At 44.7% G+C, this 15,390-nt stretch overlaps 1 protein-coding gene across 1 annotated transcript in view; it reads right to left on the reverse strand.

Moving 5' to 3' along the window:
• The window catches only part of TMEM255A (transmembrane protein 255A), a 90,310-nt gene that overhangs the window by 575 nt on the left and 74,345 nt on the right, over positions 1–15,390 (reverse strand). The window contains exon 8 of the mRNA XM_029607840.1: positions 2,396–2,539. Within this exon, the coding sequence (XP_029463700.1) occupies positions 2,396–2,539 (144 nt within the window). The remainder of the gene's footprint in view (positions 1–2,395; positions 2,540–15,390) is intronic.

A 15,390-nucleotide genomic window follows, 5' to 3' on the forward strand; every position in this document is an offset into this window, starting at 1 on the left:
CTGCCACCAGAGCCCTTACAGGGGTTTAGAAATTTATAGAAAGAACTAATACAATGACTTTAAAAAAAAAAAAAAAAAAAGTCACTACAACACTACAGTATATATCTAGTGGAGCATGAACTTGTTATAATTCATTTAAAAAAATAATAAATTGTAAATGTATAATAAATTGTATTATAATACATATAAGGAAGAGAAAGAACAAATAGCAGTGAGAGACACAAAAGACCCAACCATTCACTATACACTAAAAAACAGAATTCATGTCAAATGAGAGGGGCTTGCAAAAAAAAAAAAATAAATTCAATTTCAGGAAAAAACACGTTTTCCATAAAATTATACTTTCTTCTTTTTCTAATGAACGCAGTCAGAAATTGGCTCCAGCCACTGAACTGCACCGGATAACAGCAAAATCCAGAATCAGGTACAAAACTTAGATTGTAAGCCCTCTGGGGATAGAGAAATACCTACAGTACCTGAATGTAAACTGATGTGATATCTCAGATTGAATGTTGATATATATTAAAAAAAAAAGAGCAAAATCTAGATTCAGCGCTGGAAAGTCCTAAAAACCGCTGCATCTAAAAAATACTTGAGCACGCAGTTGTCACTCTAAAAATAACCAGAAACCTCTTGCAAGGCACTTTCTTACTCCCACACGATTTCATGCCCCCAATACAAGGTTGCCTTTCGCCTGGAATGGCTGCCTCAGGGGAAAATATTTACCGTCCAGTCTGCTCCTATGAATTTAGAACAGAAGTGAATACTGTCTTAACACTGACAAACATTCAAATGCATTCACTCTGCAAGCTCCTCACTATCTTCTTCTCTTCCTACACCCTTCCTCATGAGCTCTATTCATCGGGCAAGTCACTCTTCTCTGCACTCTTCTCCTCCACCACCAACTCTCGACTCTGAGCGTTGCACCTTGCTCCATATGCCTGAATAGGCCTCCTTGGTCGGTGCATCATGCTCCTGCTCTGGCTATGTTCAAATCTTGAGGCTGCTTTCAATCCCTAACCACTTCTTTACAATAAATGCATGTTTCTGTTGGCTAGATTGTCAAGCTGCCTGAAGCAGGGACCGTCTCTGACATGTGCCTGTACAGTGCAGCATGTGTCTACTAGAGTTTTAGAAATGACTCGTAATGGTAGCAGTAAACTCATCAGCTGAGCAGCTGCTTTACAGAGAGAACTCCATTTGTAAAGATGTGTTCAGAGGAACGATGGTGAGACCTTATAGGTAAATGCATATCAGATTGGGGGAACATCTACTTGGTTATCTTGTGTAAGTGTAATATGATCATTAATAAACTAATACAAATGTTTTTAAATTTTAATTATTTTAAAACTTGGGGGATGAAGGAGGGTAAAGCCAGAGATCAGTCGGGTATGTAAACAAGGCAGCAGAGCTGGATGAGGCTTGCGGTCTGTACCTGCCACTGGAGTTTTTATCTTGCATAACCTCGTGGCCAGGGTTTTCTCTGAGAAAAGCTTTTTATTTGCAGATTTTTTTTTCCAAGCAGTTGGGATAAACTGAAAGGTTCAGAGAGTTACAACAGATCTGACACTTTGTGCTAGAGTATCCTTTCCTTTTCTGATGTGGCCTTGATCCTGTTTTTCAGAACTTAATCCAACAAAATGACTGTGCCTATGTTGCTCAATCTTCCTGTATTCAGAACTCGAGAGTTTAAGCTCTTGGGGTCGAGCACATTGTACCTATGTGAATTATTATACAAGGGTCTTGTCTGCATTGATTGCACTACAAAAAAATGTTCTTATTACTGTTACATCCAGTTCTTTGTCAGCACATTTTGCACTCAAGGCATCTTGGTGGTCAATTTTCAAAGGGTGCAGGTGCCTAACTGGTGGTCAGCATCCTAAATTAGCCTTTTTGAAAAGTTCTAAGGGCTGAGTGCTTAAATTTAAGGTCCTAAAAAATGAGCGGGTATGGGGGCGAAAATTCTTAAATTTAGGTGAATTTTCAGCTGAAAATTCCAGTCTCCCAAGATCACCTGAAATTAAATTTAAGTAATCAGTTTTATTTTTTTTATTAAAAATAGCCTCCTAAGGACAAGCAGTCATATTTATTTATTTATAAAACTTATTAATTGCTTTCCAGTTTTACAATAAAAACTTCCAAAGCGAAGTACATAGTCAATTTAAAAACAATAAAACAAAACAAATTAGAACATAACAAAATAAAATAAACAAAACAGACACTTAATAAAACAAAATTTCTATCATGCCCTATGGACATGTTTTCCCTGCATAGCGCAAATATGTGTACAATACTGAATTAGCCAGTCAGCCTATGCTCATACCAAAAATGGGCTTTGATAAAAAAAAAAAAATAATAATTCAGTCCAGTAAGCCAGGAATGAATTACCACCTACCTGTAAGTCGTAGGCTGTGTATGGTGGCAGATGAGGCGTACTGTGGTAGAAGCTGTTATAGGATGGCACATGTAGTCTTGAAGTACTTGATGCTGTGGGGCGCGGTGTTTCAACGGTGCAACTAATTGTAGGGAGAGCAGGAACCTGAGATGCACACAAGAACGTCAGAACAGCTTCATTCTCGCCACCACACTCATCCCACGAATTGATCCGTTCTAGCAAAGCTCATGCCATAAGAACATAAAACAAAAAGAATATGCCATACTGGGTCAGACCAAGGGTCCATCAAGCCCAGCATTCTGTCTCCAACAGTGGCCAATCCAGGCCATAGGAACCTGGCAAGTACCCAAAAACTAAGTCTATCCCATGTTACTGATGCTAGTAATAGCAGTGGCTATTTTCTAAGTCAACTTAAATAATAGCAGGTAATGGACTTCTCCTCCAAGAACGTATCCAATCCTTTTTTAAACCCAGCTACACTAACTGCACTAACCACATCCCCTGGAAACAAATTCCAGAGTTTAACTGTGCGTTGAGTGAAAAAGAACTTTCTCCTGTTAGTTTTAAATGTGCTACATGCTAACTTCATGGAATGCCCCCTAGTCCTTCTATTATCAGAAAGTGTAAATAACCGATTCACATTTACCCATTCTAGACCTCTCATGATTTTAAACACCTCTATCATATCCCCAGAATTGTATACAGTATTCAAGGTGCGGTCTCTCCATGGAGCAAATCAGAGGCATTATGACATTTTCCATTTTATTCACCATTCCCTTTCTAATAATTCCCAACATTCTGTTTGCTTTTTGACTTCCGCAGCACACTGAACCGACGATTTCAATGTGTTATCCACTATGAAGCCTAGATCTCTTTCTTGGGTGGTAGTTCCTAATATGGAACCTAACATTGTGTAACTTTAGCATCGGTTATTTTTCCCTATATGCATCACCTTGCACTTATCCATATTAAATTTCATCTGCCATTTGGATGCCCAATTTTCCAGTCTCACAAGGTCTTTCTGTAATTTATCTCAATCCGCTTGTGATTTAACTAGAAACATAGAAATGACGGCAGAAGAAGACCAAACGGTGCATCCAGTCTGCCCAGCAAGCTTTCACACTTTTTTTTTTTCATTCTTTTCTGTTACTCTTGTCCCTTTAAATAATTTTTTTGGTTCTAATTCCCTTCCACCCCCGCCATCGTAGATAGCAGTGTTGGAGCTGCATCTAAGCGAAGTATCCAGCTAATTGGTTTGGGGTAGTAACAGTCGTAATAAGCAAGCTACTACCATGCTTGTTTACTCAGCCTGTGCAATTCAGTCCTTGTTGGTTGTTTGAATATAAATCCCCTTTTCTTCATTCCCCCTGCTGTTGAAGCAGTGAGCTGCGCTGGATATGTATTCTAAGTGAAGTATCAGGCTTGATTTGGGGTAGTAACCGCCGTATCAAGCAAGCTACACCCATGCTTATTTGTTTTACCCAGACTATGTAATTCAGTCCTTGTTGGTAGATGACTGAATAAAAAACATCTTTTCTTCATTCCCAATTTTTGGTTTGGGGTAGTAACCGCCGTAACAAGCAAGCTACTCCCCTGCTTTTATGTGGATGCAAATCCTTTTTTCCACATTTCCTCTTGCCGTTGAAGCATAGAGCAATGCTGGAGTAGCATTAACCATGTGTATGTTTATTGAATAAGGATATTTATCTCCAGGTAGTAGCAGTCATTCCCACAAGCCACCCCCATGCCTCTTCTCTTCATTCACTTCCTCTAGACTTTATGGATCCACAGTATTTATTCCATGCTCCTTTGAAATCCTTCACAGTTTTGGTCTTCACCACTTCCTCCGGAAGGGCATTCCAGGCATCCACCACCCTCTCCGTGAAGAAATACTTCCTGACATTGGTTCTGAGTCTTCCTTCCTGGAGTTTTACATCATGACCCCTGGTTCTGCTGATTTTTTTGCAATGGAAAAGGTTTGTCGTAATCTTTGGATCATTAAAACCTTTCAAGTATCTGAAAGTCTGTATCATATCACCTCTGCTCCTCCAGGGTATACATATTTAGATTCTTCAATCTCTCCTCATAAGTCATTTGATGAAGACCCCATCTTTTTGGTCGCCCTTCTCTGGACTGCCTCCATCCTGTCTCTGTCCCTTCGGACATACGGTCTCCATACTGAACACAGTACTCCAGGTGAGGCCTCACCAAGGACCTGTACAAGGGGATAATCACTTCCCTTTTCTTACTCGATATTCCTCTCTCTATGCAGCCCAGCATTCGTCTGGCTTTAGCTATCGCCTTGTCACATTGTTTCGCCGACTTCAGATCATTAGACACTACTCTGAATAATTTTGTATCATCTGTAAATTTGATTTCCTCACTCGTTCCTTTCCAGAACATTTAGAAATATATTGAAAAGCACGGATCCCAATACAGATCCCTGAGGCACTCCACTGTCCGCTCCCTCCATGGAGAAAAATTGTCCATTTAATCCTACTCTCTTAGCCAGGTTGTAATCCACGAAAGGACATCGCCACCTATCCCATGACTTTTCACTTTTCCTAGAAGCCTCTCATGAGGAACTTTGTCAAATGCCTTCTGAAAATCCAAATACACTACATCTACTGGTTCACCTTTATCTACATGTTTATTAATCACTTAAAAAAAGTGAAGCAGATTTGTGAGGCAAGATTTGCCTGGGGTAAAGCCATGCTGACTTTGTTTCATTAAATCATGTCGTTCTTTTTTTTATTATTGATAATTTTTATTGCCATATTGTAAGTGACAGCATTGATACAGAACCATTGGTACAAAGTCATCGTTACAACCAGTTAGAACAGTAATTAAGAATGCTATCTGTATAACAAATGTAAATAATACACATCAATAAACATGAACTAAAACAGACTCGTATGTGTCTAACTGTAACAGTAAAACAGTCAATACCGCCGGATAATACCAGTGACATAGTTAAGCAGTCATTGGACCATACAGCATTATGAACCCTTCCCCCCCCCCCGCCCCTCCCCCCCACCCCACCCTCTGGGTTAATCGGAGCTGCTCTACTAGTGAAAGGAATGGTGTTCAATGATAGTATAGGGACCATAACTACAGGTCAAAGCTCTCGGACCAGGTAAGGTTCCCTTTTAAGATGCCTGTCCAGCCAACCATTGTTCGTAAAGCGCCCATGTCTTTGAAAAGCCCTGCATACACTGATGTCTATATGCCGTTATCTTGCCCAGTGTATACATAGTATGAACCTGAGCCTGTATCTCTGCCAGTGATGGTACCCTGCTCTCCTTCCAGAGGCGAGCAATAACACACCTTGAGGCCACCACCACATATTTAATAAATCGCATTAGCGCCCTATTATCTCCTTGTAGATTCACAAACAGTAAAGCTTGTACTACAGTGAGGGCTATAGGCGAGTGTGAGATGGTCTCTAGCCAATTCGATACCTGTGACCATACGGATTGTATATTAGGGCAGGCCCACCACATATGCAGAAATGTTCCCTCTGCTCCACATTGTTTCCAACACTGCGCCGGCTTATTAGGGTACATACGATGAAGCTTCACTGGGGTGATATGCCATCTATACAATAATTTGTACCCATTCTCTATGTGCCCAGCGGAGATGAGCCCCCTCCCCATGTATTGGAAGACCTCCAGCCAATCATTGTCTGAGAATGGATCAGGTAAGTCCCGCTCCCAAGCACGTAAGTGCACATAAGTGTAAATAGGTTTCCCCATTAACATCCTGTAGATGCGGGAGATAATTTTATCCATTTTATCAGCTTGCCGACCTAGACCTTCAAAATCCGGAATGCCCTTGGACAATTCTAGGTGTATAGCCTTTGTCTGGCAGAAATGGCGAACCTGAAGGTAATGAAACAGATCCGTGTCAAGCAAGTGATGTCTAGATCTGAGTGTAGCAAAGGGTATCAGTCCACCCGGTTCCCAGACATGAGCTAATTGAAATATTCCTCTCTCCCGCCATCTGCGGAGGACCATGGACTGTTGGCCCGGAGAAAAAGAGGTATTGTGAAATAAATAAGTGCTATGATATGAAGCTCGATCCCCTACCAACACATTCCTCCAGTGGGACCAGACCGTATAGGTACTCCGGACTGTCTCCGGAAGCTCAGGTGACCCAGCCCACGTATTTTTAGGTTGCCACAGCAAGGCTGCTAGGGGCATAGTCCCCAACACTGCCTGTTCCAGGCGAACCCATAGTGGTTGTCTCTCCCTCTTGTGCCAATCAACAACAGCTTTAAGGTGCGCTGCCGCATGGTACCAATGTAGGTTAGGGACACCAAGGCCCCCTTGTAATTTTGGGCGATATAATACTTTTCTGGATACTCTCGGCTGTTTTCCCTTCCAAATAAATTTCAATAACCGCCTCTGCCACTTTTCTAGCAACTGAGAGGGAAGTGCTAGGGGGAGTGTCTGAAATAAATAGAGCAGTCTGGGGAGGATATTCATTTTTAGGACCGCAATCCTTCCCACCCAGGAAATGTGATAACGGTCCCATTCTTCCAAGTTTTGATAAATTTTATCCATTAGCGGTGGATAGTTTAATTGAAATAGGTCCTCCCCAGCTCCAAGCTGTATACCCAAATATTTAATTTTTGTAGCTGCCCATCGGAAAGGATGAGCTCGCTTGAGCTGATCCACCATATGAGCGGGGGCTGAAATATTCAATAATTCCGACTTTTCCCAATTGAGTTGAAATCCCGACACCTTTCCAAAGTCCAGCAACTCTTGGCTAATAGCAGGGAGCGATTGATGGGGGTCTGTGAGGGTGAACAGAATGTCATCAGCAAAAAGTGATAGTTTAGATGAGAAATCACCCACTGTGACACCCGAAATGTGTGGATTATATCTTATTTTCGTCGTAAAAGGTTCCAAGAATAAAGCAAAAAGAAGGGGGGAAAGCGGGCACCCCTGCCGGGTGCCTCTACCTATCGGAAAAGTATCAGTGTAGCCCCCATTCACCTTCAAACTCGCCCGAGGGGCAGCATACAGTTTTTTTATCCAACCCAAAAAGTAATCCCCTATCTTAAAGGCCTTTAGAGTGTGAAATAGGAAGGACCAATGAACATAGTCAAAGGCCTTCTCCGCGTCAACCGCCAGCAGGAGGCTAGGTACTGCTCTCTGCCGTGCCCACCGGATAGCAGCAATGGTCTTTCGCACATTATCTGAGGCCATACGACCAGGAATGAAACCAGCTTGGTCAAGGTGTATGAGACCAGGTAGTATAGCATTAAGTCTATAAGCAAGTATCTTCGCCAGCAGTTTTAAGTCCAGATTAATTAAGGAGATTGGCCGATAGGAGCCACAAAGCGTAGGGTCCCTGCCTGGTTTCGCCAATATAGTGATACCGGCAGTGTTGGAGACCTCCGATAGAGACCCTGCAGACCTCAGAGAATTAAACAATCGGACCAGCAAAGGTGTCAGGGTCTCCGCATACTTTTTATAAAAGGTAGCCGTAAAGCCATCCAAGCCAGGGGACTTGCCTTTTTTTAAGCTCTTGATGGCCCAGGTTATCTCGGCTCCATCAATCTCTTTATCCAATAGAGCCTGCTGAGCAAGCGTTAATTGAGGCAGAGGAATATCCCGCAAATATTGCTGGATCTGATCATCCTGTATGTCCCTATTTGTAGCATACAGTGCTTGATAGAAATGCAGAAAGCGCTGCCGAATATCCCTGGTTTTAGTCAGTATAGTCCCAGACTCATCTTTGATTTTAATAATGGTATTGGCAGACCACTGCTTTTTCAATTTTTGGGCTAATTGTCTCCCAGCTTTATTCCCCCCTTCATAATGGATCTGCCGAACCCTTTCTAAGCGATAGGCAATGTCTGCTACTTCCAGAGCCTCCAATTGCCGGCGGCATTGATCCATACGTGCAAGTGTTTTTTTGGAGCCGGATTGTTTATGCGCCAATTGCAATTCGGTAATCTGGCGGAGCAAGCATGCTTTTTCAGCATTCTTTGTTTTTTTCACATATGTGGCCCTCGCAATTAGTAAACCCCTGGTGACTGCTTTTAGGCATTCCCATATATTCAAAGGTGTGGTGTCAGGATTATCATTTCGCTGCAAATAGTCCTCAATGTGACCCCTCAGGGCTTTAGAGAAAAACTCATCCTCCAATAAACTATCATTTAGTTTCCAGTATTGCACGCCTCGGTCATAATTCGATATTTGCAACGTTAGACCAATGGGAGCATGATCAGACCATGTTATAGCATCTATAAAGGTATCTGTGACCTGGTTAATAAGAGATTTCTCTACTAAGAGGAAATCAATTCGGGAATACGTGTGGTGCACTCTGGAAAAATAAGTGTAATTCCTGGATGAGGGATTATGGATACGCCAGGCATCTAAAAGCCCCAGATTAGTGAGAAATCGTTTAAAGAGTTTCCTGTCCTTGCCTGTAGGTAGCCTAGTCCCCTTGGAGTTATCCATATGCGGATTAAAAGTCAGATTAAGATCACCTCCTACAATGAGACACCCCTCAATGCAGGTTTCCATTTTACGCTCAAGAGTACAGAGAAATTCCCCTTGGTTGGCATTGGGGGCGTAGACATTCACCAGGGTATAGAGCCCATCACCGATCCGGAGCACTACAATAACATAACGGCCCTCTGGATCATGTATAAAAGCTTTCTGTTCAAAAATGATATCCCTGTGAATGAGAATGCCCACACCAGTATATTTATTGCTTTTGTTACAGGCGGCCCAGAACTGATGGGGAAAATTCGCATGTTTCATCGTATGTTCGTACCTGCGCTTTAGATGGGACTCCTGAATAAAGGCAATGGTGGACTGCTGTCTGTTCAGTTCACTAAACAGGAATTGGCGTTTACGATGGGAATTGAGTCCCTTAACATTAAGGGACAATATTTTTATGTCAAGCATTCTGGACACAACGTGGGACAGCGCAATCCGTATTAGAGCAGATACCTATGGTCAGGGAGGTGGTGGCTATCAGTAGGGCTATGGAGGCCAGGAAACCATGAACACTTAAGAGCGCCAGCAGGGCTACCTTCACGCCTCGAATATATTCCCCATTCCACAGCAGCAGCTTATAACTCAAATCACCCAGAACAACCCCTATTACCCAAAATACCCATCCAAACGGAACCCTCTTTGGGGAACCATTCACCATGAACAGAGAGGAATCGGCCATCGTGTGTCTAGCCCCCTCCCCCCCCACACAACCATTTAACATCAGAAATTGATGAAACTATATATTAAAACAATCTTCCTTTATGAGTGTAGCATATACCCTGCTACCCGTCGATAAACTTCGCAGCCATGAACTCTCAAAAGAGGTTCGCAACTGCACATTGTCCCGTGAAGGTCAAAGGCACGAAACTCACGGCCACAACAAGTCCAGGACACTCACATGAAAACCTGAGAATCAAGTATTCTTAGGAGGGGATCGCGCCTGATCCGGCATGCGGCGTAACCTTCGTCCTCCCTTGGCAACTCGCTGCCATTTGGGGGCCTCAGTACGTTGGCCTGTCGTCGGACCTCGCTGCAACGCCGCCTCGAAGCCGGAATAGCCCGCTGCTTGCAAAATGGCCGCTCCCTCATGTGCCGTTTTAATCTTATGAAAATTACCTTGCAAGGTGAAGGCCAAGCCAAACGGAAAGGTCCAGTGATATTTAACATTGTCCTTTCGCAGAGCCTCCGTGACAGATTTCAGATCTTGCCTCTTCCTTATGGTTGATGGTGCTAAGTCCGCAAAAATCATAATTTTATGATTCTCCCAGGTCCATTCCATTCGCTTTCGGGCCGCCATAGCGATCCTCTCTTTGGTAACATAGTCGTGGTATTTAACAATAATGTCCCGGGGCCGGTCAGATTGTTGATTGCCCAATGCACGATGTGCTCTGTCTATTTTAATGTGTAAAGCACTGGAGACCTCCGTTGCGGGCCGGTCTAGCGAGTCCAGAAGCATGAGACTGATTTTCTCAATGGTGGCCATACAATCCACGTACTCCGGAGTTTCGGGTACCCCTCTGAAACGAAGGTTCTGGCGACGCGAGCGGTTTTCTAAGTCCTCCACCTTGTCAGCGAGGGACTCGAGTTCAAGGGTTAGACTTCGCCGTTCGGCTTGCAGCGTTTTAATATCCTCAGCGCAGGCTTCAGTTTTAGTCTCTGCCTCAAAAATCCGGCGGCCATTTTCTGATATGTCCTCCTTCATCTCCTCGATCGATGCAACAATGTCCTTTTTATAATCTTGTAGGTCCTGTCGAAGATCTTGACGAAGCTCTGTAAACCAGCGTTTTAATTCCGTCCTGGAAGGTAAGTCATCGTCAAACGGCGTCACTTCCTCAGAGAGTGGACTCCCCGGTTCGTTTTCCTCCACGGTCGCCATATTGACAAGGCTCGCCACTTCTAGTCCTTCTTGTTTTTTGTAAGAAAATCGGCGTAGATCGGCAAGTTTTTTTCGTTGGGACATCGGAGGCTATAGCGCTCACGACGGGTAACCGGACAGGCGAAAATATATCGCAGCTGAGGAAGATTGTAATGGATAGTAGGCTGTGGGGAGCGAGAGCCCTCGTTCACCCTGCCATTCACACCGGTGACGTCACTCCTCTCTAAATCATGTCGTTCTATATGTTCTGTGATTTTGCTATTTAGAACACTGGTAGGTCTCTGTTCCAAGTATGCATCGGGTGGGGGGGGGGGGGGGGGGGGCTGGTGTCTGCTTTTTCAGCGGCCGTGGCAGCTATTTCGGCAAGAGTTCCCTGAAGGTCCAGGCTTCCCACGAGTGGGTCTGATCTCAGTGCGGGAACGGTGGCCATGTTTGAATCTTCAGCTGGGGAATCCCTACCATGGTTGCCTCCCGCCATTGTTGGCATAGGGAAGCACTGAAGAGACTCAGATGTTAATTCTCTCCTGGGTAGAGGAAATTCTTACCAGTCCTATTTCCCTTTAGATTTGGACTCAGATGAGCCTCAGGTTTTTTCTACCAAATTTATCTTACTGATGCACAGGGTTTATTTAGCAGAACAGGCGTCAGGGGGAAATTCTAGATCTTGTTCAAGATCTGGGAGTGTGTCTAGACCTGGCGGTGAGGGTCAATTTTGGGTTAGGTAAAAGGAAGTGCTCAGAGCGTTCATGAGGTGCTGGATCCTTCTTCCATGCAAGAGGAACGGATGATACAGACCACTCTGATGATCTGTAGGCTGCGATGGCAGGTGTCCTGGGGGCGGATATGGTACTGGATGCAAGAGACCCCATCGAAGGACCAGATGAAGTACCGGTGGACGAAAGTGACTATCCTACGGTGGTACACCTCTTCCAAAGAGAGAAACTCTGGCTGCTGATTCTCTCGGTGCTCCAGGAGTTGGGGATCATGATATCCCAGGAAGAGGCTGACTTGGAGGGAGCGGACCCAGTGTTGGATGGTTTGCAGGGGCCCAGCAAAGGCCTTTCCCTTCCATAAGTCTGTGAAGAAGCTGGTAGTTTAGGAGTGGGATACTCCAGACACTGGCTTAAGGGTTGGCAGGGCTATAGCAAAGCTTTATCCATTACCGGAAGAGACTACAGAGATTTCGGTACTCCCTAAGGCTGGCGCTGCTGTATCGGCATTCAGAAAGATATTCCAGTAGCAGGAGTGGCTGCTCTGAGGGATATACAAGATCTCAAGCTTGAGCTCGATCTCAAAAGGATTTTTGAAGTGTTGGCTCTGAGTATAAGAGCAGCAATTTGTAGCAGTTTTATGCAGAGAACTTCTCTGCGGTGGATTCAGCAACTGCAAGAGACACAGGCTGGGGGTCTGGTCCAGCAGCACAGCAGGCTGAATGTTTAGATGGTGATCGTGTATGGGGCTGATGCTCTGTAGGACTTGATCCGGATATCTTCGAGGATCATGATGTTGGCGGTATTGGATAGGAGATTGCTGTGGCTATGGAATTGGTCAGCGGATGTTTGGTCCAAATCTCAGCTGGGAGCTTTTCCATTTAAAAGAAAAGCTTTTGTTCGGAGAGGACTTGGAGCAAATGATGAAGCATCTGGGAGAATGTAAGGTCCATAAGTTGCCAGAGGACAGGCCTAGGGGTGGGGGTGGGGGTGGGGCAGATTTTTTTTCCTGCTCGGGTTCAGTTCCGATTAGAAGGTTTCTCCAAGCTAATGGTTCTTCGGGTCCTCAGAGGCCAACTGCGGTAAGATCTCAGTCCTGGAGTCAATTCCTTTGAGGTGACAGGAAGCCATCATGAGACAATGCTGGCCCTGGTCTGGAGGGGCGAAGTCCACCCTTCAGTTCCAGCTATCGAAGGGATAGGGATAAAATTACAACGGATCAGTGGGTCCTAAATGTAATAAAAGATGGCTTCGCATTAGAATTTGCTGGCCTGGTCTGAGACGCTTATCTAGTGTCCCCTTGTGCTCCTCTCACAAAGTAGCTAACAGTTCGAGAGACACTAGACCACTTATATCTTCTAGGGCCAATAGTACCTGTTCCTTGGGAGGAGCAAAGAACGGGGAGATAGTTTATTTCGTGGTTCCAAAAAAGGAAGGGATGTTTTATCCAATATTGGATTTAAAGAAGATGAATGCTATGCTCAAGGTGCCTCGGTTCCACATGAAGACCTTGAGGTCGATCATAGCGGCAGTTCGTCAAGGAGAGTTCTTGGCATCTCTCGACTTAACAGAAGTGTATCTGCATATAACCATCAGACTGCAGCACCAGAGGATTCTGAGGTTTTTGATTCTAGAGCAACATTATCATTTTTTGGCCCTTCCCTTCGGTTTAGTGACAGCTCCGCATACCTTTACCAAGGTGATGGTTGTGGTGGCAGCTGCATTGTGAAGGGAGGGTGTATTGGTACACATGTATCTAGATGACTGGCTCATTTGGGCATATTCAGAGGACATCTGTCGGCAATCAGTTCAAAGAGTACTGATGCGCTTGGAGTCTCTGGGTTGGGTGGTGAATCTGACAAAGAGCTACCTAGTCCCCTCTCAAGACTCTACAGTATCTAAGAGCACGGTTCAATACATGGGTAGGGAGAGTGTTCCTCATGGAAGAGAGATTGCTGAAATTGCATAGTCAGATTCGGCACATTCTAGGGCTTTCAGTACCCAGGGTCTGGGACTGTTTACAGATCCTGGGCTCCATGGCATCAACAGGGAGCTGGTGCATTGGGCATTTGTGCACATGCGACCTCTTCAGAGGGCCCTTCTCTCCCGCTGGAACCTGTTATTGGAGGAATTTCATCTTTCCCTTCCATTAGTGGGGGAAGGCAGAAACAGTCTGTCGTGGTGGCTTACTCGCACCAATCTCGAGCGTGGGGTGGACCGGAGATTCCAAATTGGGTAATAGTCACCACGGATGTCAGTCTCTCAGGTTAGAGAGCAGTGTGTCAAAATCAGTCTGTGCAGGGCCAGTGGTCGAAGCAGGAATCCTTATGGTCTATCAATCAGTTAGAGACACAAGAAGAGTGGTTAGCATTACTTCCTTTCTGCCACGGTTGCGGGGCCGTCTGTTGCGCATCCCGTCAGACAATGTGAATACAGTGGTGTACATAAACCTTCACAGCAGAATGAAGAGTCAGGCAGTAGTTCTAGACGCCCGGGAATTGATCCTTTTGGTGGAGCAGCATTTGGAGTGACTGGCGGCATCTCACATCACCGGGGTTGACAATGTCCAGGCAGACATTTTCAGTTGGAGAAGACCCCGGAGAGTTGGAGCCATCAGAGGAAGCAATGCATCTCATCCATGAGAGATGGGTGTATCCCGATTTGGACTTAATGGCGACAAAAACAGAATGCCAAGGCGTCCCGGTTTTACAGCTGCTGAAGAGAGCATGAGGCAGAAGGAAGTGATGCCTTAGTTCTGCAGTGGCCTCAAGGGATTCTTCTTTATGTCTTCCCAAGGTGTTAAGGCAGATAGAGAAACATCCAGGTGACATGATTCTGGTAGCTTCAGAGTGGCCACGTCAGCTGTGGTTCATGGATCTCATCAACAGGGCCATAGATGGTCCACTGATGTTTGGACATCTGTCATCTGACTTTTGAGAGGAGATGATTGAGATGGAGGAGATATTCCAAAGCAGTGATTACTACCTTATTGCAGGCTAGGTGACCTTTCACATCCTTGGCATATGTGTGCATTTGGAAGGTTTTTTGAGTCTTAGTGTGCTGGTAACGGAAGACAGCCAGTTCAGGCTATGATGTCGCATAGTTTGGCATTTTTACAGGAAGGGCTGGTCAAGGGACATTGGGTTATCTCCTGGGTAAGATGCAGGGGTATCCTTTGTCTGCACATCTAGATGTCTTGCATTTTCTTTGGGGGGCTAAGAATTTGTTGCCTCCGGTGTGGAAGCTTAGTCAATCTTGGAATCTAAATCTGGTCCTTTAAGAGTTTGTGTGAGGCACCTTTTGTAACTCTAAGGAGGGCAAACGCTTAAAGTGGTTTTACTGGTGGCTATTTGTTTGGTCAGGAGAATCTCAGAGCTTCGGGCTTTATTGTGTCGAGATCCCTTTCTACAGATTTCGGATTCAGGGATTTATTTACGCATGGTACCCTCCTTTTTACCAAAGGTGGTTTCGGTGTTCCATCTGAGTCAAACAGTGGAGCTTCCAGCCTTTCCAGATTTGGAGTCATCCTTGCCTTATGCGAGGGATGTAAGGCAAGCTTTGTTGCAGAATCTAAAGGTTAATAATGATTGCCGAAGATCGGATCACCTTTTTGTTCTGTTTAGTGGTCCAAGGAAAGGAGGTAAAGCGTCAAATGCTACAATCACAAGGTGACTAAAGTAGAGGATCAGGTCAGCTTATATTTCTAAGGTCGTCCTGTGCCTGAAGGGTTTAAGAGCTCACTCAACTCGTTCTCAGGTGACCTCTTGGGTTGAGTCTCATCAGGTGTTTCCATAGGAGATTTGTAAGGCAGCTACGTGAAAGTCGCTGCACACTTTCGCCAGGCATTATTGTTTCGATATCAGGGCTCTGGCTTCTATGTGTTTTGGTGAG

The sequence above is a fragment of the Rhinatrema bivittatum genome, chromosome 6 (genome assembly GCF_901001135.1).
Source record: "Rhinatrema bivittatum chromosome 6, aRhiBiv1.1, whole genome shotgun sequence".
Lineage (NCBI taxonomy): Eukaryota > Metazoa > Chordata > Amphibia > Gymnophiona > Rhinatrematidae > Rhinatrema > Rhinatrema bivittatum.